Source organism: Cuculus canorus, chromosome 2, assembly GCF_017976375.1.
Source record: "Cuculus canorus isolate bCucCan1 chromosome 2, bCucCan1.pri, whole genome shotgun sequence".
NCBI lineage: Eukaryota > Metazoa > Chordata > Aves > Cuculiformes > Cuculidae > Cuculus > Cuculus canorus.
The window spans coordinates 35,878,285-35,904,972 of NC_071402.1; the positions used below are offsets into that span (position 1 = coordinate 35,878,285).

The window sequence follows — 26,688 nt, forward strand, 5'->3', positions numbered from 1 at the left end:
AGGTCTTGCCAAACTAACCTGATCACCTTCTATGACAAAATCACTCGACTACTGGATGGGGGAAAGGCTGTGGAAAGCCTTTGACACAGTTTCTCACAGCATTCTGCTTAGGAAACTGTCTGCCTCTGGCCTGGACAGGCGCACACTCTCCTGGGTTGAAAACTGGTTGGATGGCCGGGCCCAGAGAGTGGTGGTCAATGGAGTTAACTCCAGCTAGAGGCCAGTCACAAGTGGGGTTCCTCAGGGCTCGGTACTGGGTCCAGCTCTGTTCAATGTCTTTATCAATGACCTGGATGAAGGCATTGAGTGCACCCTCAGCAAGTTTGCAGATGACACTAAGCTGGGAGGAAGTGTGGATCTGCTGGAGGGTAGGGAGGCTCTGCAAAGGGATCTGAACAGGCTGGACTGCTGGGCCGAGACCAATGGGATGAGGTTTAACAAGGCCAAATGCTGGGTCCTGCACTTGGGGCACAACAACCCTATGCAGCGCTACAGACTGGGGGAAGAATGGCTGGAGAGCTGCACGGAAGAGAAGGACCTGGGGGTGCTGGTTGACAGCCGACTGAACATGAGCCAGCAGTGTGCCCAGGTGGCCAAGAAGGCCAATGGCATCTTGGCTTGTATCAGAAATGGGGTCACCAGCAGGTCCAGGGAGGTGATTCTCCCTCTGTACTCAGCACTGGTGAGACCGCACCTCGAATACTGTGTTCGGTTCTGGACCCCTCACCACAAGAAGGATGTTGAGGCTCTGGAGCGTGTCCAGAGAAGAGCAACAAAGCTGGTGAGGGGGCTGGAGAACAAGTCTTACGAGGAGCGGCTGAGAGAGCTGGGGTTGTTTAGCCTGGAGAAGAGGAGGCTGAGGGGAGACCTTATTACTCTCTACAACTACCTGAAAGGAGGTTGTGGAGAGGAGGGAGCTGGCCTCTTCTCCCAAGTGACAGGGGACAGGACAAGGGGGAATGGCCTGAAGCTCCGTCAGGGGAGGTTCAGGTTGGATATCAGAAAAAAATTCTTCACAGTAAGAGTCATTAGGCGCTGGAACAGGCTGCCCAGGGAGGTGGTCGAGTCGCCTTCCCTGGAGGTGTTTAAGGAATGGGTGGATGAAGTGCTTAGGGACATGGTTTAGGGAGTGTTAGGAATGGTTGGACTCGATGATCCAATGGGTCCTTTCCAACCTTGTGATTCTGTGATTCTGTAAAGCATTCAACTGGCTGAGTCCAGGGTCAGCTCTGCGTTGATAGGAGCTGTTGTTAATAAAAGTAGATGTGAGCATCTGCTTCTCCTTTCTCTTGGACTTGCTGTGTGATCACTGAACTGATCATTGTGATCCTTGTCTCTGCACCCAGTTCTGATCTGGTCTTGTCATCACTCTTGGCTCCTGATTTCCTGGCTCCTCCATTTCCTGGCCAGGGTGCCAGGCAGAAAGTCCTTGAAGGGAGGTCAGGCCCTCGTTTCATGTTCTGAATTTTTTGGATCTTAGAAGTGCCAGCTGTCTTTGTTCCTTACAGAACCTGCCTTTATGACTTTGGCACCTGGAAGGGCTAAAAACCTTTAGGTACTGCAAATGCAACTCATATAGTATGTGGTTTAAAACTGGCCCTTTGTCTTCAGAAAAAATTTGTGTATTGCAATACTGAATATTACAGTGCTTAACATTTGGATACTTTGAGACACAAAATACAAAAGCATTGACAAGCCTTGAGTGCAGCTGTGACAGAAAGTAGGACTTACATTTAAAAGTAAACCCTAGAAAAAGAAAGCTATTAAAGCATCACCTGCAACTATAGATTGCAGTCCTGAAAACATAATAAAATGGAAGATTTCTTAAATAATAGGAGAAGCTTCAGGTGGAAATGTTCATATCGGATGCTTTTCAGTTTTCAGTGGCTTGGAATTGCCTTATGTAGTGAAGGGGGAATGCAGATACAGAACTGTGATTTCTTTGGACAGAAAGGTATTTAGGAAGTGAGAGCTAGGCTTCGCAGCCCACCCAACCCTGTCACTTGGAAATAGATTGGTATGAATAAGGTCGTTCAAGTAACTTTTCCATTGACTTAATGCATTCATGTTGCTGGCAGTGTTTTAAACCCAGATGAAATTCCAAATGAGATGCAAAATGGAGCCAGCAATAAACTACACTGTAGACTCTTGCTTTTCCACTTATTAAATTAATTTAACAACCTAAAACAAGACAGAGAGTGTGGCAAAGGTAGTGAAAATAGGTATAAATATAATATGTGCTGTTTAAAAGTTCATGCTCGTTATGATTTGGCTGAGTAACGGCAGCAGAAAATAACTTATATTTCAAGGTGTGTTTGCATATATATCTAAGCAGAACAGTTATTTTGGTTTTGGCACCTGAGCTAGCGTGTTCAGTAATAGCATGGATAAATGGTAAATACATTATGCCTATACCTTCAGGTACCTTCTGGCACAATGCCTTTAGGTAACATTAGATGTGATTATATTAGAGTAGTTAACATTAGGTGTGGTTTATTTAATTGAAACTACACAATTTCTCAGAAGCTCGCAAATATTTTTATGTTAACCATAGGAACCTCTTAAGTTTATTTTTTCAGGAGCCTTCATGTGTTCAGAATTTACAAGCAAATTAATGGAAGTGGGGGCTCTTAGATAAATCTAGTAAGGACCAGATTCAAAACAAACAACAGCTTGTGTGACAGGCTGTGGACCATCAAAAATTCTTGCTCTTAGATATTCTAGATGCAAAGTATTTAATCTTAATGTGAGAAGTAGAGTAAAAAAAATGGAGTTTATTAACTAAAAAAACACATCAGACTGAGAAAATATTTTGGGCTGAGACTCATTAGAGGCTAAGAGAACACTTTTCTGGAATAAGTTTCTTGCCCTGTTCACATTCTTCCCTAGTCATCTTCTTATGGCTATTGCTAGAGACAGGATACTGGTGAAGAGAACAACCATGATCTCAGCAGCCATTTTCATGTGTTTCTAAGGTTTTCACAGAAAATGTACACATTAAAAAAAAATAATTTTCAGCTCTTCTTTAGCCAGCCAAGGGAAAAAAGCAATGCTACAAAATTCATCTAAGTAGTACTAGTAGCTGAAGGGCCAAAGGTGGTATAGTACTCTTTATAAAGTACTCTGAAGTTTTCAAGAAAATATGCCCATTAAAAGTGAATGGCTTTTCAGGTGAGTTATTTGTCAGCTCTATGAGGAGCTTCTAGATAATAGAGATTGATAGCTTATATTCTCTGATATTAGCTCTCTATGCACTGGGTATGCTTTTACCCGTCTGTTTTTACTTTGGGAACAAACGAACTGGTATCCATTTTCTCTTTCTTTAAGTCTTTCATTTTAACTCTTTCAATGAGGTTGCCTTTGTGCCTGCTAATGCTTTTCCTCCTTTGGTTTGTGCTCAAAGCTGGACATTTTTAAGTGAAGTGAGAGTTGTTCTGGGCTGGGCTGAAGTGTCATGGTAGGTAAGAGAGGATCTGGTCAATTTGGTGACTGTGTGACTTAGTGGACCTGAGTCAAAACCTGAGATGGTGACTGCTGGTGGTGAGTCATAACCGGAGTTGATTTCTTGCTACTGGTAGCAAAAGCAGCATTTGATCAGTGGTTTTTTTTTTTTTTCCCTCATCATCTTTTGATGAGGAGTCTGTGATCTTACACATATGGACGCTGCTGTTACTGAGGCCTCTGCCAAGTCTGGATTGAGCTGCAATGGTACAACTTATAGAGTAAAACAGAGCCAAAGTGGAATTGTATATTTATAAAATCTCAGTTCCAGCCATGAGTTGCACACTGGCACACAGTGGTTCATACTGGCAGCCTTTGGCAGCTAAAGTTATTGGTATTGGTTCTGTCTTAAGAGTTTGTCTTGCTTTGGGGCAGCCAGCATTCAGGCAGTGCCGTTTGGGGAGACCAAAACTGCTTCCAAATGACCTTCTCTCTCTATACAGAGTCCAGACATGCCATGCAGGTGTTAGCTAGAGGAGAGGTTGCATCAGGAGAGGCCCATAGCTGCTTCAGTGCAGTGCCTTGTTACATGAGCCACTGAACTCAGATGAGTGCCATGAGCTGCTACCTTAGTTGGGGTCCTTTTGTGCATTCTTTCCATAGGAAAGACATGCCCAGACTGGCCTGGCACTTGCCAGTGAAAAGTCAATGCCATTCCTTGCTATGACAGTTGGGATCTCTTCAACCACCTGTTTGGCGCAGTGGTGATAAATAGTGAAGAGCTAGCTGTTTGATATCATGTGCCCTTTAGCTTTGAAATTCCCTTTAGTTCCTTCTGAGCATACCATCAAACCCTTCTGGGGAAGACCTAGAAAGTTCGGTTTTGGCAAGATTTTGGGAAATGATTCAGGGAAGTGGAGTAGTAATTCTACAGACATTTAGTAATAGCACAACAATCCCCTAAATCTAGAGACATTCCTGTAGATTTCACTTATACGTATAAATAATGCAAGCGTTAAGTTTTCTGAACAGTTGGTATGTGGGAAGAGATGCCTGTTAGTTCATATAATGCTTTCATCCTGTCACTGAGCCCTTCACTAATAATCAACAACAAATTGCTACAGCTTATGATAGACATATAAAATAGCAGTGTCTTAACTCTTAAAGGAAAAAAAAACAGGAGGAAAAATACAGCTGTTACCTGGGCGAGTAAGATACAAGTTTTAAACTTTGGTGTTATTTTTGTATTGTGTTTTTAATTGATGACAGGAATGCCTTGGATGTTCTGCTATATTGTTTAAATAATGTATGTAACCTTGAGTAAATGCAGTCTTTCTGTGATAATCAACTCTCAAGTTCCAGAGTTAATGAGTAGGATGTTTTCTCACTCTGAACAGCAGGATATCTGTGCTTGCTCTACTAGCATGTTCTTTTTCCTTTCTTCAGTCCCACTCTTGCCATGGCCCACAGGAATCTGACTGGGAGCTGTAATGTTAACTGTGGATGTAAGATTCATGAGTACGAGCCTGTCTGTGGATCAGATGGAATAACATATTTTAATCCTTGCCTAGCTGGCTGCATCAATGGTGGAAACCATAGCACAGGGGTAAGTGCTTCACCCATTCACCCACACACAACCTGCAAGTGGCCCCTTGGTGCAGATCAAAGACTGGTCTGTTTCTAGTGCAAGCACCCCTCCCTCTTAAGCTCTGGAGAAGTTGCTCTGCTGCTGACTCCTGCATGTGTCTTTACATGTCTTGAAAGGCTGGTGATGCACACTTCCACTCCCAAACTTCCTTTCAGTTATGTACAAATTTGAGGCACAAGGTCTTTTGTGCAAAGTGATGAGGGGTAGAGAGAGCTGGTGTTTCCAGTATAGACTCTGAAGACCCTGTTGGCAGTAGCCTGCCTGTCTACTTCTCCTATAGGACTCACAGGGGATCTTGAGTCAGTGTCATGTAATTCAGCTTTCTGCTAACATAGGCAACCATGTCATGCTGTCTTTCCACAAGCTTATCAGTGTTACTCTTAAGAGCAGTATACTTTGAATGGAAGGAAGACTTTAACTCTTCAGGTAGTTTGGAAGGTTTTAAATGCGTATTTAAATTTAGTTATAGCCTTCTTAAAGCCATGTGTGTTTATATCAATATCATATATCAATATGTATTGATAGATCATTTGTTTGCCTGGGTAGATAAAGACTGCCTGCATATTCTGCTCTTGTAAAATAGTTTGGCCTTTCTTGTAGCCCACCTCTAAACCTCTTTTAGGCTAACTGAAGTGATTATCATTGAACTTAAGTAACCACAAATTAAAGGATGTTAGAAATCCACTTATTTTCTTGGAAATGCTTTGCCTGTTGCAGCCAGTCTTCCATAGGCTGGACTGGCAGGGGCATCCTGCTGCCCAAATCACACTATAGAAATTTAACAGTTTCCAGGACTGGGCACAAGGATAACAGTTGAAATGTAGAATCTGACCTAAATATCAAAAGAACAATATAGTCAAGCTTGTTTTGTACAAAAATCAACCTCTCAAATTTTTGTTACGGAGCTGTCTTTTTAAAACAGGGTAATTGAGTAATGTAAACATTGATTTATTTCAGGACTTGATTGTGCTTTCCAGAAAGCTTATTTATGATGTATTAGATACCTGTTTTGAGGTCCTGAGCCAGCCTGCGAAGCAGGAGGATGTTAGGTCCAGCGCTGTGCTTTCTCAGCTTCACTGGAAAATGGTCTGAAAATACAGGTTCATATATAGACGCTGCTAAGTTAGTTTCCTTTACAGTCTTTTTTTAAGGTATCTTGCTCTTTTTTAGTAGAAAATTGCTTTAGTCCAAATGGAAAAGCTTGTGATATGAGCCTATGATTAACTTTCAGTGTCTGCGTAAATCTTATTTGTGCTTTGCTGGACTGAGGTATTGATCTTTGCTACATTTCACCTGATACCAAACGGGGACTATTAATTCATTTAGCAGGGAGGTACTTTGGGAATATGCACTCTTCACTACAGCTTTTGAAACATGTTATTTCCTCTTATGATTAAAGGAAAGAACTTTCATGGCCTGAAGTTTTAACTCTGTAGCTAATGGTGAATCAAATAGGGCTGACATTGGTAGGAAAGTGCATTTCTTTACTAAATAATGCTTTCTGTAGGGTATTTTTAAAAACAACAAATGTAATCTTGTGCCACTGTCTAACACACAGAATGTTACTAACCTAATGTTTGAATTTAAGTTTATAACGTAGAGTATTTTCAAAGTTAACCACTTAAAAGTTGGAAGTAGGAGAAAAGGGTTGTTCATACCTGGTGTGTATATATATATTCCTATACTCTAGCGTTTCTGTTGTGTCATGTCTGTCTCATTTAGTACACTGACTTGGTTTCTCTGGAGATGAACCAAGATTGTGTAGTAAGGAAGGTTAGTTTCTGTAGGATGCCTATTTGGCATTTGCATTTAGAATCAATAAGGAGATAAGGTGATGGTCTGTAGGAAGAAAGCGGATACTCATGTGATATTTGAGAATGGAGTGTTGCCTTGGAAAACTTGGGATTCTGACGTTGCCATTGTTCCTAAGTGATGTTGGGCAAGTCACTTAAACAAAATGCCCAGTTGGTCATTCATCTTGTATTCTTCATATTACAGTTGATGGATGTGAGCAATAACCAGAAGTGCCATTTGTAGAGTCACTGAGAGTCTAAAGCTGGAGAACTGGGCCAGCGTAAACCTCAAGGTTCAACAAGGCCAAGTGCAAGGCTCTACATCTTGGTTGGGGCAATCCCTGATTTCAGTACGGGATGGGGGATGATGAGATTGAGGGCAGCCCTGTGGAGAAGGGCTTGGGAGTGCTCATTGATGAGAAGCTTGACTTGAGTCGGCACTGTGTGCTCACAAGCCCAGAAGGCCAACCATATCCTGGGCTGCATCAAAAGAAGTGTGGCCAGCAGGTCAAGGGAGGCAATTCTGCCCCTCTACTCTGCTTTTGGAAGACCTCATCTGGAGTATTGTGTCCAGTTCTGGAATCCTCAACATAAGAAGGATATGGAGCTGTTGGAACGGGTCCAGAGGAGGGCTGCAAAGGTGATTGGAGGGCTGGAGCACCTCCTGTACAAAGACAAGCTGAGAGAGTTGGGCTTGTTCAGCCTGGAGAAGAGAAGGCTCTGAAGAGACCTTATAGCGACCTTCCAGTACCTGAAGGGGGTCTACAAGAAAGCTGGGGAGGGACTGTTTACAAAGGCTTGTAGTGATAGGATGAGGGGGAATGGCTACAAACTGGAGAGGGGCAGATTTAGACTAGACATAAGGAGAAATTTCTTCGTGGTGAGGCCCTGGCACAGGTTGCCCAGGGAAGCTGTGGCTGCCCCATCCCTGGAGATGTTCAAGGCCAGGTTGGATGGGGCCTTGGGCAGCCTGATCTAGTGGGAGATGTCCCTGCCCATGGCAGGGGGTTGGAACTAGATGATCTTTAAGGTCCCTTCCAACCCAAGCTATTCTATGATTCTATGATTCTGTGATTCTATGATTCTATGAAATCCATATCTGAAGGCAGGAAAAATTACATTTTTAATATATTAAATTGTATATAATGGAAAATGTTCTGAAGAACAATGATCCTGATTGTCTCAAGTTAGCCACCCATGTCTGTGAAACTTTTGATCCGTTTCAGTTACTTAACTACAAAACAGAGATAACAACATTAGTGCCTCATCTCATAACTGTTTTGTAAATAAATTACTTCTTTTTGAAAGACTTAAGCTATAATGTTGAGTATGATAGAAAAATCCATATGAAGTATGATTCATTTTGTCTTTGTTGTGGAATATGTTTAGTGTGAGGAAAAAAATACCCGGAACCGCATTTTGTAGATGTGAGGTAAAATACTGGATAAATTGATATAGTTTTAAGATGTTCAGTTAAATCCCCTGAGAAAAAAATGTGAGGCTGTGTTATAACACGAACACATAGGAAGGTCTACCCTAAAGTTGACAAGCAACTGTAATTGGGATATTTCCTGTAGTCCAGGTGTTTAAATTTGAAACCTTAAGATGGTCTTGTAATATAGCTTCAGTGCATGTGTGGTCCTGGGTTTTATGAATGCAAACACTGAAACAAAAAACTCCTTCCTGTAACATCATATGGGTCCTGAGCTGTGTCTTCTCTAGTGTCTGAGTGTTCTCGTCTGCTGCATGCCCCTTTGCCATAAACATTAGTTGAAAACAGTAGTAGAATAAATGTGATTGAAGGCTATTTCTGATTTAGCTCTTCCTCACCGCGCTCGAATCACAGTCCCCTTTACCTATGAAGTGCCACTTCTTTATTCAGTCTTTTAATCCTAATTTCTGCCTCTTTGTCCATTCAGGAATCCCTTTTGTCCTTCAGTCTTACTGTTTAAATCTCTGCTTTCTCTTTATTCTCTGATTTTGTTCCTGTCCACATACACACCCACATTGAGCAGGAAGGTCCTGAGCTCCATTTGTGAAGTGCAGCTTGTTGCTCTTTAACCAAATCTGGGTAGAGTTCCATTGAGATGGCAGAAGACACCTCCTGAATATGAAAGTTAACTGCCTTCGAAATTCCACAATATGGCATTGTCACTGCTGCTTAAAGAGTGTTTCCTCACAGTTTTTGTAATATGATAGAAGCAATCTTTTTCTCGAGCCTCCTTGTCAGAAGTGATTGAACTGCTTCAGTAGAATTTTCAAAAAAAATATTTCAGAATTTTTTTTTTTAAACTCAGCTTAAATAAAGCCATGAAAAAGCAATCTCTTCATGGAGAGTCCTGGCCAGCTTTAAAAATGGTTGGGAGTGGTAACTTTACTTGTACTTGGGGTAATGATGCTAGGGGCAGAAGGTTCCTGATTGAGAGGTATGGTGGGACTGTCTTACCACATTTCTGTGCAATGTCTTTCTTGCATGGGTTTTTCACGTGGAAATGTTCTTTTTCACTCTCCCCAGGTAAGAAATTACACAGAATGTGCCTGTGTCCAGAGTCGCCAGGTGATCACTCCGCCGACGGTGGGCCAGCGCAGTCAACTCCGGCTGGTTATTGTCAAAACCTACCTAAATGAGAATGGCTACGCTGTTTCTGGGAAGTGTGATCGAACCTGCAACACGCTTATCCCATTCCTGATATTTCTTTTCATTGTTACCCTTATAACAGCATGTGCCCAGCCATCAGCAATCATAGTGACACTCAGGTGAGAACTCAGTTACGCTTCTTTAAGTATTTTTGCTCTGCCCACTGTCACCAGTGCCTGTGTCAGAAGAGGCTGGAGCAATGCAGCCCAACTCCTTCAATCTTATGTAACCTTAACAAGCAAATAGAATAGGGCTAAGATGGATAAAATGGGACTTGCTTGTATTTAGAATATGTAGCATGATAATCCACTTTTGGAAACAGGAAGTGCTCAGCAATTTCCAGGTGCTATAAAGAGACAACAAGTGAAAACATCATGTAAGAAAGTGATTACTGCCGAAGAAATTTTCAGCCTTCTCAGAGGAATGGTTTCAAATGCAAATGAAAAAGCTGATTTTAAAAATTATCCTTTCCTCTGTCTTAAAATTGTTCATTCCTGAAACGTGCCTGGTTTTTTTGAATCTTCCCTTTCTCTCTGCACAAGAATTTTGAACTTATACTGTAGTAGTGTTGTTGTCACTGTGGTCACTTAAAGGAAAGTGAACAGCACAGTCTTTGTAGGCAAAGGTAGTGTTATTTGTTCATCTTTTTGAAAAGAAGTGTTCAGGTTTTTGAATTGACTTATTCCATCTCTGCCCTCTGGACTGACAAGTATTATCACTTCCTGTAACATCTCTGTTTATTTAACATACGCTTCTTTTAATTGAATTTCAGTCTACTTTTTAAAGAAAAGTGAGCTGAAAAAACAGAAAATGGTCTTCTGCTGAAATAAATTTGTATGTGTATAGTGTATGTTGGTGTTGTTAAAAGGAGGAGGAATAATTAGAGGAAAATGAGATAAGTATTTACTAGGATTTACAAAACACACCCATAAGTATTGGTTCTACTGGTAACAGGAGGACAGAGAGAATGATTTAAATATGTCAATTCAATTTGGAATCTGAAGCTGAAGAGCTCTCAGAGTTCAAGAAGTACTTTTTGGACAGGGATGAGCTGAAAGACAGAAAAAATAGATTAGAATAGACTAGAGTAATTCAATTGAAAAGGACCTACAGCAGTCATCTAGTCCAATTGCCTGATCACTTCAAGGCTGACCAAAAGTTGAAGCATATTATTAAGGGCATTGTCCAAACACAACCAGGCATGGGGCATGGACCACCTCTGTAGGAAACCTGTTCCAGTGTTTGAGATGCTCTTCCGAAGCACACCCAAAACAATCCAGATGCACATAGGCATTCAGTCCTTGGGGGCAAGTTTGAGTTGATCTGAAGTAAATCCCTACGAAACCTGAAATGCTTGTGGTGTAGATATCAGGTCCTCAGCATGAGCTGTTTAGCTGTATAAGTCTGCTTCTCTTGAGCTGCATGAATTGCTAAAGTAGAAGCGTCTTTTGACCTGGTTTTGTGTAAAAATCTCTCTCCAAACTGAGCTTTTTTAAACCAGTCTTGGCCCTTTTCTTTCCACAAGAATGGTCCTCCCAACCAAGTGGCATTTTCTGCTGGTAGTGTTGTCTTTATATCATCACTCTGATATTCTGAGAAAACTGATGTTCTGCTGCTGCTCACAATCTATAAAAATAAAAATGACCAATCTTTGTAACAGGTCACGAAACCTTAGAAAACATGAGGCAGATCGGAACTTGACTTTGCTCTCCTTAGGACTCTAAAACTCTGGCATGCCTCTGTGTCTCATGCCCAGCAAGGACGAGCATTCTCTTGCTGTCATTTTCGCTGCTTAAGTGGCTAAGGTCTGTGCAGCAGCCTGCTGCTGACACGAGGAGGACTGCGCCGTGTCATGTGGTGGAATTTGTCTTCCAGTTTTCTTTCCTACAAAATGGGTGAAAGGATCACTGTTAGGACTGTGAAGCCAAGTGCTTGAGAGTGGGCACATCAGCTGCTGTTTGCATAGAGCTGTTATAACACAGAGACTTCTGACCTTATGCCTTCTGTCTCGATATTTTTCCATGCTAGTGATAATGACGATGACGACGACGACGATGATGATAGTAATAATACATTGTCATTACACTGCACTGTCCCAAACCTCACATTGTACATAGTACATTGGCCAAAGATTTGTGGCCTAAGTTGGTTCCTTGATTTTTCAATTTCTGAGTGAGCACTTGACTTAAAAACCTTGATTTTACAGCTGCACCTTTTTGACTGCAGTCCTTTTGTGTGTTTCTATCTTATATTTCAATGTCATTAGAAGCTGAGTATCTTAATTTCAGACCTTTAAGTTAAGATTTAAATAATGTTTTTAAATCAGAAGAAAATTGTGTTGTACTAAAATTGTGATTGTATTGTGGAATAACATTACTTTGTATTTAGTCTTTTGAAAGCTTGATATTTTTCCTTTGATATCAATGGAAGAAATCTTGTACTACTTGTTTTGAAAAGAAAACAATGTTTAAAGAAACTATTTGGATGTTTCTACTGATAGGCTTTCTGAAGTAGCTCCAAAGTGCTTATGGTACGCAGAGATCTGTTAAATTCAGAAGCCGAGTCCAGCTTTTGGCAACTTTTCCGTTAATTTGAATTTATCTGAAAAAGATTAAGAAAATGAAGCAAAACATTATATGAAATAATAGGGAGCTATCATGAGAAGCCATAAACGTTTTTGAAGGATTCTCTGTATTTCCTTAATGGCTTTGGATCAAATAAGAGTTGATGATATTGGAAGAAATTTAGACAAAGATTTTTTACAGCTCAGAAAAAAGCTAGAAGGTAGAGCCAGAGTACACCACAATCACTATCTGTTATGACTGTTTCTTCAGAGGAGTTTCTTTTTGCCTCCTAGGTCTGTGGAAGATGGGGAGCGGCCCTTTGCGCTAGGAATGCAGTTCGTTTTATTAAGAACTCTTGGTAAGTTTTGCAGCCACTCAGCATTTCCACAAAGGCTCGCCATGTTCAGCTTAAATGTACCGTAAAAATACTAAAATTCCATAAATCTGCAATTAATTGCCTGACAACTAAATGTATTAGGAACCTAAAGTTAATAGCCTCTGAAAATGTTGTAGCTAAAAATGTTATAATTTTCTCTTTTTTTTCGGTTACTGATTTTCTAGAACTATGTTTTTGTCCCACAAGGACATTTTTATACAGCTTTAAATTTTACTTAAAAAGTAATAGTTGCTAAATATTATTTAGTAAGCATTTTTTCTTTTGTTAGAAAGGATTTTTATTCCTTTCAACAATAACAGCATTTTGCGTTTTTTAAAATAAGAAGTGATTGTTACCTAATGTCTAATTTCAAATGTATCAAAGCAAAAAGGTTACATGTTAAGTCTTTATTCCACAAAATAGTTTCTTTCAAGTTTTTGAAATTCTAAAATCCTGCCTGTAAAGAGCACTGCAGATGTTCAGCTACTATGAAATATACAACTAAAGCATGCAAGGACTGTTCTAAGATAACAAGAGGAGAAGCCCATATGGCTGCAATTGAAAGTTTTCTTTGAGGAAGGACATTTCTAAATTGTCTTTAAGCTATCATATTCCTGGAGAAAGCAGGAGCATTCAGTGGGCTGGCCTCACTTTTAGCATCCTTAGGAATTAAAGTCTGTTTGAGAGGAAGACCTATTCAAAGCAAAGTTTACCATTTTAGTGATCTCACCACTTCCATCTGTCTTCAGTAAGAGAAACATTTTGAGGCCATCGGGGCTTTCTATCCGTAATATAAGCAGCACCCCCTGCCCTTTCCCAGCTCATGCGTAATGTGTGTTCAACAAGTAACACTCTGGAGATAATGTTGTGTTTTGTTCCTCTCTCATAATTTATTTCCTGAGGGCAACATTGGATTTTATTTTGGGGGATGCATACTTCAAGAAGAACTGTCTGGGGATGGCAAATTGAAGCTATACCTGTTGTAAGGTGCTGCTGCGTTGTCTTCTTTGCTTGAATTCTTTCCCATTTGTGGTACATTTCATGTGTGGGATAAGTAGTGTAGAAATCTCAAAAATTCTTGACCTACACTGTTTGATTAAGGGGTATAGTTTCTCTAGAACTATACTAGAACTACAGACTAACACGTATTATTTCTGTTGCCATGTTTATTTCAGCTTACATTCCCACTCCAATTTATTTTGGGGCTGTTATTGACACCACGTGCATGCTTTGGCAACAGGATTGCGGCGTACAAGGATCTTGCTGGGAATACGATGTCACCTCGTTTCGTTTTGTCTACTTTGGATTGGCAGCTGCTCTTAAGTTCGTGGGATTCTTTTTTATTTTCCTGGCCTGGTATTCCATTAAGTGTAAAGAAGAGCAACTGCAGAGACGGAGATGGAGGGCTTCACCGGTGAACACTGTGAGTGAGATGGTTGGCCAAGCTGGACCCCAACAAAACTATGCACGGACTAGATCTTGCCCTACCTTCAGTTCCCGAGGAGACATCAGTGTGACACAAGGAATGAACTGTGTAGCACAGACATACCCCGGCCCTTTTTCAGAAGCAATAAGTTCCTCGAATGAAAATGCATTGGAAGAAGTCACTGCTGAGCTATAGACCCCCGGCTTGGTAATGTAATATTTAGTTTTGTTGGTTGACTTAATTACGGCGCCTTGATAAACACCTGTGCCTTCTATTTTTAATCTAAATGTAACACATGATGAAACCAACAAAGCTTAATGCAAGCAACCATAGTATGTTCCTGAGGGCTGGATACCTCAAACCAACCCACATTCTTATTTCTCCACTCCCGACAATGGAATTTTAAAAATTGTGTTTGTAATTATTTCAGATGTGTCCATTAAATGTCCATGCTCTGATCTAATATCAGTGTAAGGATGAGGTATTATGAACAGCAGAAGTCAGTGGAAGAGTGACAAAAACTCATATCGTTGATGTCCAGACATAACAAAAATGCTTAGATGAAATGTATTGTCAACTTCATATCCACAAATTGTATTTTTAAGAGATAAGTAATTACTGTGAGTTTTGCTACCAAGCACAACTGAACTTGTTTAAACTATGCAACTTAGTTGGATAATTGTATGTGCAGCAAATTAAGCTTAAAGTTCGCTTTTAAAGACATTACTGCAACTGAATTTGAAAGGGACTCTTTTCAGACATAACCATTACATTAAAAAAGAATTTATGGTTTGAGGTACTGTTAATAACATATTGAGCCATGCAAAACTAATGCATCAGGTAATGTTTGCAATGTTCAGTCGTAATATCTTTATCCTGTCAAAATGTGCATTAATTTTCATTTGGTGGGTTGTAGTCATTCTTCACAAAGTACACAGGCTAGGAAAGTATAATACTTCAGTATTAATTTATAATAACATTAAGAAGTAGGAATCATACACACATATCAGAGCTGATATGTGCACATTTCTGTAATGTTATTTGCGTAGCAAATCCAGCACCAAATCCATACTTTTCCTGAAGAAGAAGAAAACCAGTTACAGCTTGCCAGGAAGAGTTTGTATGTCCCTCAGAAACGTGTGCCAGTCTAGTTCAGCTTTGGTGAAAAAGTGTTGAGGGAGACCTAGTGGCCTTGTTTTGTGTCTGAGCAGCTGCCTGGAACCTGGTGAGCCTCTTGCAGCCAGTGATGGCACGGGGCTCAGGATGGCACTGCTCGCTACCTGCTGCACGAGTGAGCAGAGAAACCTTCAAGCGGGCTGCAAGCAGCCTGCCTGCTGCGGTGCCTGGTGCAAGGCATTCGTCTCCACTCCTGTGCTGTCCTCCCTGCCACCACGGACACCGAGGGAGTGCCAGCTCAGACCCAGGATCCCTCTTGTTTCAGCTCCTCTTCTGCCTCTCCTGCTACCTGGTGCTGGGCACTCTCCTTTGCCCTTCCAGGGGAAGAGCCAAGAATAGAAATTGTCTGCAGGCATGGACCCATGGGACATGATGTGGCCTTTGCTTATTCCAAATTACTGTACCGTGTTTTCTCCCCAGGAGATGCTGAGACTTTCTAATCAAGTGTACTTGGCATTTCATTTCTTGCTCTGGAGGCTTTGTAGTGCCATGCTTATGATGTACTAATGATGTCTCAAAGGGCAGAGAATGATTTCAGGTGTACACTAAGAAGTCAAAGCTGTTTTTTGCCCTGCAGGGAAAGTCTTAGAAGTTTAGGAAATTAAAAGCACTCTTTTTAGAGGACTTGGTGATAGTCAGGTTTGGATTTTGCCATGTAGAGAGCTTGCGTGAAAGTAAAGAGCAGACCTTCTACATATTTTTTAACAGAGTTATTCCTGGTTTAATTTTTAATTTATAATATGTAAGTTTATGAAACATTATATAGAACCAAATCCTTGAAATTAAAGGCAGTACTGTCCTTGGCATCCATTGGATTGGTCTAGGAAGAATAGATTTCCCTTTCCTCCTTTGCTGGCTGCCTTTTCTCATCTTCTGTCTCTTCAAGCATTTCTCCTGCTTGAAATGGTAGCTGCTTATTTCAGAATATCTCAGCCCACTTATGTGGCTTCTAATGATTCCCACTTCTCTGTCTGCCAACTCAGATGCTTCTACCCCCAACTACAACAGAGGTATATTGTTTTAACCACCTCCTGCTATTCTGTACATATGAATAGCTTTTTGAGGTCAAGCAGGAAATATTTTTTCTCTTGTGCAGCCACCAGGTACGATACATCCACAGTCAGCATGTGCCACCTGAGATGTTAGCTTCTACACTTCTCATATTAGTAAATAAATAATTTTCCTTGTCGCAAAGGTATTTGGTATACCATTTATTTGTCATAGGAGATCAGAACAGATGATAAAAATGTTTTGTTTTGCTCCAGTCTCAAATGCTTCTTGCTCCAGGAATTTCCTGCCATGGCAAAAATTGAGGCAAAGTAGTAAGATGAAGTGTAATTGCAACCCATCACCCATCCATTTTAATCACTTGCCCATTTTAATCATCATGGGATTAGGTGAAGAGTGACAATCTTTTCAAATACCTCAGAAACAGAGCATTTAGGGAACTGTAAAAGGCTAGGGATGAATCATCTATCCTGAGCTATTCTGTTTCATGTCTTGTGTGTGCTTCTGTTCCACGTGAATAACAAAGGAGAGCAGATTAGGCTTGTAGGATTGTCAGGAGCTGACACTGATGGCAAAAAATGAGGTTGATAGAAACAACACATCTGCAAATGCAGCTGCTTCTGAGCTGATTTCAAAGGAATTCAAAGCTTGTTGGAACAGAGATCACCTGTTTTTCAGGAAATCCTGACACTCCAGATTCTAAAAACATTCATTTTTTTGAGATATTTGAGAAACTGGGATGCAGAAGGAAAGGTGTTCACTTTAGAAATGCTGAAAAAGCCTTGTTTATGTACTTTCAATTGTCTTTTAATTTTCATTTAAAATAATATGCAAAACAAAAAATGATTTATTACTTTTCAAACAAATTTTATAGTAATTTTGGATATAGATAATTTTGACAATATGAATATGTTTCTACAAAATCACTGAATTAAATCAACATCCTCTGAAAGAAAGAAACCCCAGACTCCGGCCAGCATTTGATTGATTCCTGGAAGATGCTTTATTGTGAGTAAGCTATAACAGTCTGAACTAGACCCATAAAGGCATGCAGGGGAAACACGTTAACTTCCTAGAGAAGTCAGTTCCTACATTGTCAACATTGACTGAAATATGGACCTGCAGAACCAACACTGTTTTCTGAGGTTGTCATTGCTGAAGGAAGCAGAATTGCTGAAGAAATTGGATGCATCCCTAGCAGTAGTCATGATCGACTTGTGGTACTAAACTGACTCACAAGAAGAAAAAAGGAGCTTTATCTGTCACCCAGTGAAGGCAGCCATGATGTCTTCCAGCTGTGAAATCCTCTGTCCATAGAATATAATTAACCTGTAATTTCTGCCATTTTCCTTCTCCACGCTCAAACACTAAAGGCTGGATAGCGGTGAGTACAAGAAAAGGTTAAGCATGGATCCTGCTCACCCAGAGGCTGCTATTGGTAGCAAACTCAAGTGATCTACCTGCAGCTAACTAGCCAGGGATAATGGGCAACTACACCCAGCAATGAAGTAGAAGTCCACAAAATGCCATCGCAAGGACAGACTAGTTTACTCTTACACCACTAATTCCTGATTTAGAGTGAAGGGTACGTAAGGAGAAGTAGCTCCAAAACACAGATTTGACTGTACAGGTGATCATCCCTGTTTAGCCTCCCGTTCATCCTTGTTTCCTCAAAAAGGGAAAAACTTCAGAAATGGCATAGCCATGGCCTTGGGTGCTTATGGGTGCTGCATTCTCAGGAGATGGTTCTTAGAGATTTTGGATGCTGGAATATCTGGAGAGTGGGACACTATTTCCAGTTCCAAGCAAAAGCCCTGTGGTTTTAGTCCCCATTCTTCTACATGAATATAGTGGCTATAATATAGTAAAATCTTGAACTGGTGGCATTTTATATCTTGTCAGTACAATGTAAGCAGCTGCAAGAAACATGTTGAATATATGGTGCAATTTATGTTTAATTGGAAACTTTCATTTTTTGACCAGCCATTGTCTCTTTAAAAATGTATGTGGTAACATGCAGTTCTTCAGAACTTGCTGTTCTCTAACTCAAGTAGGAGCACAAATCTCCTTATAGGAAGAGATGTAAATTTGAAAGGCCCTAATTTAGTTACAAATACTTGAATTGAATGTTTTCAAAAATAGGTTTTCTTTTCATTTTATATGTATTAATTTATAGCATTAACTGTTTGTTCATTATGGCTCTGATCCAGCAGAACACTTAAATATGTGTCTGAGTTTATATACTTAAGTAATGCACTTAAACATAGTGCATGTGTGTAAGTGCTGGACTGAATCCCATCTGCATTCAAAAAGAAGTTTCTTTACCCAAAGAGTAATTTCCATGCTGAGCTTTTTTCCCCATGGATTCTGTGCTCATTGTAACCAGAACAGCATGAAGTAGCAATTGAGTAGTCCCCTGTGGCATTCGTGTGTGGCTGCTTATGTGTCTGGCAATGGAGGAAAGCTTTCATTTCGAAGAGAATTCAAAATCAAAATATTTTGTGGACACGCTTAAAGATGCATTCTAGCTTTTCCGGCTGTTCACTTGGTTTATGAATTTCTGGGTGAAAATCTGTGCATTTCTTGCGGAGACGTAAGGACATCTTTCTGAGCTTAAAGCTGATGAAATTGCTCAAGTAGTGCTGTAGGTTCAGATTGTGCCCTTTCGTAGAATTTGGACCTAGAGGTTCAGATGACAGATTTTCAGTGTCCTTCACAAATGAAGCCGAGTGCTGCCTGCTCTGTGCAACTCCAGACAGCATGGCTGGGAGAGAGGTCAGGACCTTCTGTACTGTTACCCCCCAAATGCCTGAATTATTGCTGCCTTACTTCATTTTCTGTGTGTGTAGTACCACAGCTCTTTGTAGTATTATATTGACATGAAACCGATGATAAATAGGTCCAATGTGTCTTAATGCTATTTTGGAGCCAGATTCTCAGCCTCAAAAGTCCAGTGATGAGGACCAGTACCTTGGGTTGGGTGTTAACAAGTTGACTCTTCAGCAAGTGTATGTGAACAAAGTGGTATCAGTTATTTGTTTAGCTTTCATACTTCGGTTCACTGGTTCCTACTACTGTCTTTGGAGATCAAAGACAAAATATTTCCTGAACAAGTTTTTCTTTTTCTCTTCTCTCAATAATGTGTCTTTTATAACAGCATAGGAGATGCTCTGCTGCATGCTGCAGTGTCTGGGTTTCCCCAGCTGAAGCCATCCAGCTTAGGTTGCTTTCCAGGAGAGATTTACTTGGATTGCAGTCTGAATCAACATTGCTTTGGACAGAGTTGATTTGCCCTTTGTGATTTTAAGAACATTTCAGGTTCTTCACATAATGGTCTTGATTTTATAGACATTTTTATTCTTTAGAGGGCTTGCAAGATGGGCAGTCAACATCATGATGGTACGTTAATTCTTTGGTATTGAATTAGGGCTTTTATTTTTCTTATAACATCTTGCTTTACGAATAACAATACAAAAAGGCTACCTGTAAACATTGTCGCACAGCAGAGATGTAGAACCTTCAGTGTGGGGACTGGATATGGCCAGGGTTCACATAAATCGTCTTTATGCTGAATATCACTAATACATGTTATTATGTGGCCAAAGGTTTGAAAGCCTACCTGATCCTCAGGGAGGACATTTACCCTATCCTTTCCACAGAATATATGTCATAAATTAAGGAGGACATATAACACTATCCATATCCCATAGCCATGACCATTACATTAACTGCAGTTAATAACTGTAGTTTTTAGCAACTCCTCCTTAGTCCTTCAGATAAGCTATTTTCTTTTGATTGAAACAGCCTTTTAAACACAGATATAGCTCTTCAAGTTCAAAGTAGCTCAGAACTTTTCTTGGTTTCAGTTGTTGTGAAATAGGTGTGTATGTATTTGGTTCTATTCTACTCTTAATAATTATTACATTATCTGTTGTGTGTACTGTATTTTCTTATTTTTTTTCTGTCTCAAAACAATTATCACAATGTTATCCTGAAAAAACATTTTATTCATGATATAGAATAGGTGAAAAGCTGTGGAATTCTTGAAGGGCTACAAAAAGCATCCAAAACGTTGTTCACCTCGAGAAAGGGTGAGACCTGATAATCTTTGGACAAATGACTAAACAACACTCTGGTGCTAATAGGTACTGAAATATTTTATGATGTATTCAGTATGACTTAAGTGACATATTCAAGGCATGTCAATGATGAAACTGCATGTGCTTTTCTTCTTAAAGTCTGGACTGCTCCAGTGAAGACAGTGTTTGTAATTCCCGGTGGGCTAGTTCCTACCTAGCTCTTCTGTGGGAAAGATATTTCAGGAGGTGGTATAGGATTTGGCCCAGCACTAACAGCTAAGGTAAATGCTATACAGACCACAGAAATCTCATGTAGGATGCATTCATCCTGCTGTAGCATGTTGCTTTATTTAGTGGCTTTGCTTAAGCAGAGGCTAAAACCAAATTCTGTAGTAATGACAAGAAACACTGGGCTAAATTCTGGGACCCCTTAACAAAATGACTTTAGTAAGCATTTGAATTAAATTGAGGATTCAGATCTGAAATATTAATGTTTTTCCATGGAATACCAGAAATAAAGGTGTAGAATAAGAGCAAATTCTACCTCTAGGAATGCAAAAAGGCCAAATCTGCTCAACTTTAAAGTGAGCTGTAGTTTAAAACAGACGTGTTTGGTTTCAAAATCTTGCAGACTACTTTTTTCCCTTCCGTTTTGAATTCTGAAAGGTAATTATTTTGTGTCCTTGTGCCTGGGGTGCTCATGTAGAGGCGGCCTCTGCATCCTAAACAGCACTAAGAGGTACACCTCTGACTGATTGGTCAGAAATTTTACCTCTTTAAAAAATGCCGTATTTGAAAACATGGAGGGAAGTTTCAAAACAGCAACAAAATTACAAATTTTTTTGAGATTTCCATGGTTGGGTGAAGGCTTTCCTTAAAGAAGACCTGCTTTTTTCCCCAGCTGAGCAAACTGGAGTTTTGCCCATGGTTGCAGTGCATACCTCTACCAAATTATTTAAGCAGAACAGCATCAGCCTGGGTAGTATGTTAGGAGTGGGGACACTGCCTGTAACTGTTTAGTTTTTTAAAAACTCATTATTAAGCAAATGTGTAGAGTATTAAAGAAATGCATAGAGTATGTCTGACCGTATGAGTGTGTGGGTGCTGTGCTGTGGTAAAAAAGAGACTAATTGGTTTATGCGGTTTGTTTTGCCAGCTTTAGGCTCCTGTATGGGTATTTTTAATTGATATTTATTTCTCAGCAGAGCTTAGAATAATTTTAAAGCTGTGTAACACATCATTTAATGAATTCTATTGTCAGCATCTGTTGTAAACATGTGTTTACAAAACAAACTCTTGAATACTTGATATTTGGAAATAAAAAGTAGCATATCAAGTGTGTTTTATTTCTAACAACAAAAAAAAGAAAGTGACAAAAACGTATGTGGGTTGCTGTGCAATCGTTCTGGATCAGTTGATTAATTATTTGGTCTTTTAGTGAGTACTCAGACAAAAACACACCTCTCCACTGAATTCAGTGACCACCGAATCACAACTAAGTATTGGTCATGCAGAAATAAACTGAAATTCCACCATTTGCTCTAGTAGTAAATTTGATTGATATTAGTTATATACTAAGAAATATGAATTTGTTTAAAGTAGATATTGACAGTTGGAAAAAATACATAGGATACAAGTCTAAGTGCATCCATACAAGAGGGCCAGGGCACGAACCCAAGGACTGGACTCCTGAAATCCACACAGCTTAGTGCTTAGTTTACTCCTTGACTCTGATTTGAACTACACCAACAGCCTCTCTCTGTGGTTTGCAGGGAAGGGCTAAGAGCTCCCACGTGTCAGAAGCGGCTGAGCCAGGTTTGGTTCCCACAGCCACCCAACAGCACAGGCTGTGTGCGTCAGGCAGCCCTGCGTCCCCATGCGAGCTGCAGCACACAGAGCAGTCCCACACCGTAAGGGCTCTGGTGGTCACAACAGGCCCTGTGTTACCACAGACATTTAAAAATGTAAACAAATGGAAGTTATTTTTTGGGCCCACAGGAACATCAGCACAGAGCCAAGGGGAGACCCAGGGCTAAGAGCTACATAAGGTGGATGGATCCCACCTGGTTTAGCAGTGTGGGTGTGACCTTGTTCAAACAGTTTTGTGTTGGAGCGAGGTTTTCTACTCTCTGGACTCACTTTGATTTAAAAGTATAGGTGTATACTTGGATGGAAATTCTGTCCCAAGGCAGCCCGGTCTTTCAAGATCAAAACAACAGCAGGCTGAAGTTGAATATATTTTTCTAGGCATGTTTCATTAGCGAGCCTTTATACTTGAAGTGTTTTGATGGTAGAGCATTTTTCATGGCTGGATTAGCTGTAACTTGTTTCTATGAAACTTCCTCACTTCTTGGTGTATTGTGAATACCACAAGCCCCCTCCCCCCTCCCCCAATGACCAAATGCCACAAGGCAGCTGAAGCCGCATTGATTCAGGGACGTAGTTTGCCTTTCTGAGGTATACAAGTTCATTTGGTTTCACACCACAGTCAGAAACTGTGGTGGTGTGCACAACACCTACCAGGTGCACACCACCTACCAGATTATAGTCTTCAGCCAGCAGTGTGCTTTCAGACGATGTGCACGACCAGGGAGGAGCAGCTCATGGATGGCAGAGAAATCTGTGGGATTTGGATCTTCTCTGATTTTCAAGTTCAAAATAAGACTTATCTCTTTAATTTCAATACACAAAACCACACAGAAAAAACATCTTGCAGATCACTCTCAATGTCACCGATGTCCAAGACTAAGACTGTTAAACCAAGGAATGTGCTTCGGATTAAATTATCATCCATAGATTTCTAGCACATCAAGGGTATCATTGATTCAGTTGGAAACTGAATAAATGAGCTGCCTTGGCAGGCGTTGGAAGCACAGTGGGGTGGTGCAGAGGCCAAGGAGAGGCACTGTTGTGTGGCTCATCAGACATCATTGTTCCCTGTACTTGGCTACAGAATGAGTCTCTTGTATTTTTTTTCCTCCACACTCCTATGAGAGAGCTGTAAAAAAGGCTCTCACCTTTAGAAGACAGTGCACTCGATAAGCTTCAGATAGTTTAGAAGACTGGGCAGTGTGCTGGAAGAAGGAAGGTTGATCACTTTGAAGCTAAGGGAGATGCTATCTCTTCCATTCCCTGAGTAGTTTTAAGTTCTCACATAACAAGGAAGGACAGGTGGGATGAATGGATGGACCACACTATAGAGTCATTCCCTTCTCTATCTCTCCCCAAGCAGTAAGAGAGAAGAAAACATCTGGTTTGGTTCTTTCAAAGAAGTGTACTTTAATAGAAGGGATGGCACATGGTTGGTGCTGGATAATTCCCTGCACAAAGATGTGAGACAGTTGTAAGGACTTTGCTTCAACTTCCCTTTGTCCTTAAAGTCCTCCCAAACTTGCTGTCTCAGCCTGCTCTGCACCCAGGTTTGAAACATATCTTGTGTTTGCCAGTGTGTTTTCCATGGATAGCTGTCTCTCAGGGGTCTATCTGGCATTGCAATGACTGCATTTTGAACACATAGCTTGATCCCTTTTCCCGATTCCCACAAACATCACTTGTAAGTTCAGGTCTGCAGGAGCACTGGTGCCCAAGGACTGTGTAGAAGGAGACAACTGTTGAAGAAGCTAAATTTCCTTTCATGAAGACTTGTGTGAGAAGGCACTGCTCCTGACTAGAGAGCTGTGGTCCATTCTTGTTAAGCCCTGTGCATCCAGTCTGCTGTACTTTGCTGTCACAGGGAGAGCTTTGCAGGGAGAAGGGAAAGCAGCAAGCAGGGGATGGCACCATGTAACATCATGTTACTTCTGGGAACCTCTGGTTGTGCAGCTCGGTGCATTGACTCCAAGGAAAAAAGGATCGGATGAATTGGGAATTAAAAGAAAAATCACAGCATGTCTTAAACAAAAAAATATATATTATTCACAATCTCCAGGAATAATTTATAACTAACAGAAGGTGGCGTATTATTTAATCACCCATTGCTTTAAATGTGGATGGATTCTTAAAAAACTGCAACTATTAACATATTTTTAAAATAAATCTCAATTAGGAGGAAAACTGGATCATCTGGACTTCTACGAAGCAGGTAAAGTAAAACACTTTTTATTTCAAGAAATATTGCTTCTAGACTTTCCTGAAGCCAGAATTGTTCTATAAAAGTATCACAGAAATATTATACAAGTTTTAAAAACACAGTCTGTATCCTAGTAACTTAAAACCTATGTACAAATAGCATCATTCATGACCATAAATACGCTTTTCTATCAATCAGCCCATGACACATACATCAGACAAAGAGCTAGTAATTTTAACATATGTACAAAGTCCATCAAAAAGACGGCTTCTTAAAATTATTAAAATCCTACTAAAAGAACCTCCTTTAAAAAAAGTTTCAGCTTAGAATACAACGCGACGAATGTAAGTTTAACCTGCAGTGCTTGCAATAGCCAAAAAATAATTACTACACTAAATAACATGTAACAGATAGGAAACACACCTGTGAATTGGACACTATGGAATTACATCTGTTTTGAGGTAATTCCCTGCTGTTGTTGTTGTGCTAATTATTTAGAAATGTATAAAAAAGCAAGGGAAGATATTAAGTTTTGAGTAATACAGATTTCAAAGTCATTTTTGTATTATACTTAATAAAATTTAATGTTTGGTAAATTCAAGAAAAAATTTAGAATACAACAACAAAAATTATCTAAACTACTATTTTTTATGTCATGTGCCTTTTGTATCTAAGATAATGTAAATCTAACATGATTTTATCATTCCCTTTAATGACTGTTCAAAACAAAAAAAGTTTAAGTCTCAAAATGATAATCATGCTGTCAAGATATTGTTCAGGATAATAAAAATCAGATGTGGTGACAGAAACACGTATGGATTGATGGAAACCTTTCTACGAATATCAGCAAAAAAAAAAACCTCAAAAAAACCTCATGGATTTTTAATACTGACAATATCAACATATAGGGAAACAATCCAATTTAAGCAAATCCTCCTACAGTTAACAATCATTAGCCATACCTTTCTGAGAGTAAATTTAATTAAATCAACGTAACAAAAATGTACAATATTTTTGATAACATAATATTCAAAGTGTCTGTTTCCACAATCATGCTGATTACCTCTTTCCTCTCATTCTGTTTATTGTTTCACAGTTACATGAGACAATGAGCAAACTAAGAACACGTAAGGTCTTAGATTCATAAATGGTATGGCATACGGAGTTCAAAAGTGCATTTTACTCAAAAGTGTGACATCAGGAATTTCCAGTGGTTAAAATAATTTATGAAAAAGACTTCATACAGACAGATTGGGTGGACTGAAACATTCATTCCTGGTGGGATCATTCGGAAACAGAAAAAGTATCTTGAACATCCTGGTCAAAGAAATAATTTTAACTTTTGGAGAATCTGCTACTGTATTTGAAAGTTAACACTGTTTCTTTTCATCCAAATCCCACTGGAAATCTTGCTTCCCTGTTGGGAGAATTACTGTGGAAATATGTACGTGTGAATAAAACAAATGCACACAGACAAATACTGAACTGGGGTCAGTTTAGCTGCAAACATATCTACAATAAACATGGAATGTCACTTGTCATGATTACCTTTATTAGTTTGCTACTAAGAAGAACTGATTTAATGGTTTATAACTTGATCTAATCCAAGGAGAGTGGAGCTGAGGCACTGCCCTCTACATTTAGGATTTGTGAAGTTTCCCCTACAAGACTCTTTTCTGTCTTTTTCAAGGAAGTTCCTGTTTTCTGGGCACGAATAGATGGATCCCTAACGGATGTGTTTAAAGCCTGATGAACAAGGGGTTCATCAGACCTCATAGGAAGATATATTTGATCTTCAAATATATCTTCCACATCATAACTGTCCTGATGAGTGTCTTTTTGAGGAATACTGATGGGTTGTAGCATGAAACTATGCCGGGATTCCAACTCTACCAAACCATTTCCACTGAAATCCATATCAAAACGGTCCGACTCTTTATCCTCCATCCATTTTTCAGCTTGATGAGTATTTTTCCAGTGTGCGTCATTCAAACTACTTTTCTCAGGAATATCATTGTTTAATTCAAGTTTCTTCTCTTGACTTAAATTCACTGTGCTCAAAGTGAGGGCTGCAAAGTCTGTTGGCACAATAAGTTGCAGCTCTTCTGCAGGGAGGCCGCTCGATTCTTCAGCAGAAGTCATTTCCACCAAGTTAAACGGCACGGATGATTTGCCCCCATCCCCGCTGCTTCGAGCAGCATTACCCTTGTCTGTTTTATTTTGCTGGTAGTAACTGTTCAGCAGTGCAAACATTCTATCTACATCCTTCAAGTAATTAGTCCAGTCAGCCAGACTAAGTCTATAGTTGTATCTGTATTCATATACACTTTCATTCACACTGTACAAGTCTTCCAGTCCTTGCCAGTTGATGTCACCAGTGAAACTGGGCAGATTAGCCTTCCCATCCATCCCATAGCTGTCCTCTGTTGAAAGAAACAATAAAGCCCAATGGTGAACACCAGCTTAAAAG

General features: G+C 40.0%; 2 protein-coding genes across 6 annotated transcripts in view; one reads left to right on the plus strand and one right to left on the minus strand.

Moving 5' to 3' along the window:
• SLCO5A1 (solute carrier organic anion transporter family member 5A1) overlaps positions 1-21,485 on the plus strand; it is an 89,543-nt gene extending 68,058 nt beyond the window's left edge. For both annotated transcript variants that reach the window (XM_054057641.1, XM_054057642.1), the window contains exons 7-10: positions 4,888-5,047; positions 9,398-9,639; positions 12,378-12,442; positions 13,636-21,485. In XM_054057641.1, coding sequence (XP_053913616.1) covers positions 4,888-5,047; positions 9,398-9,639; positions 12,378-12,442; positions 13,636-14,081 — 913 coding nt within the window. In that variant the 3' untranslated portion in view covers positions 14,082-21,485. The remainder of the gene's footprint in view (positions 1-4,887; positions 5,048-9,397; positions 9,640-12,377; positions 12,443-13,635) is intronic.
• The window catches only part of SULF1 (sulfatase 1), a 126,255-nt gene continuing 119,767 nt past the window's right edge, over positions 20,201-26,688 (minus strand). For 3 of the 4 annotated variants that reach the window (XM_054057637.1, XM_054057638.1, XM_054057639.1), the window contains one exon: positions 20,201-26,641. In XM_054057637.1, coding sequence (XP_053913612.1) covers positions 25,818-26,641 — 824 coding nt within the window. In that variant the 3' untranslated portion in view covers positions 20,201-25,817. The remainder of the gene's footprint in view (positions 26,642-26,688) is intronic. The other variant, XM_054057640.1, reaches the window with a different exon arrangement.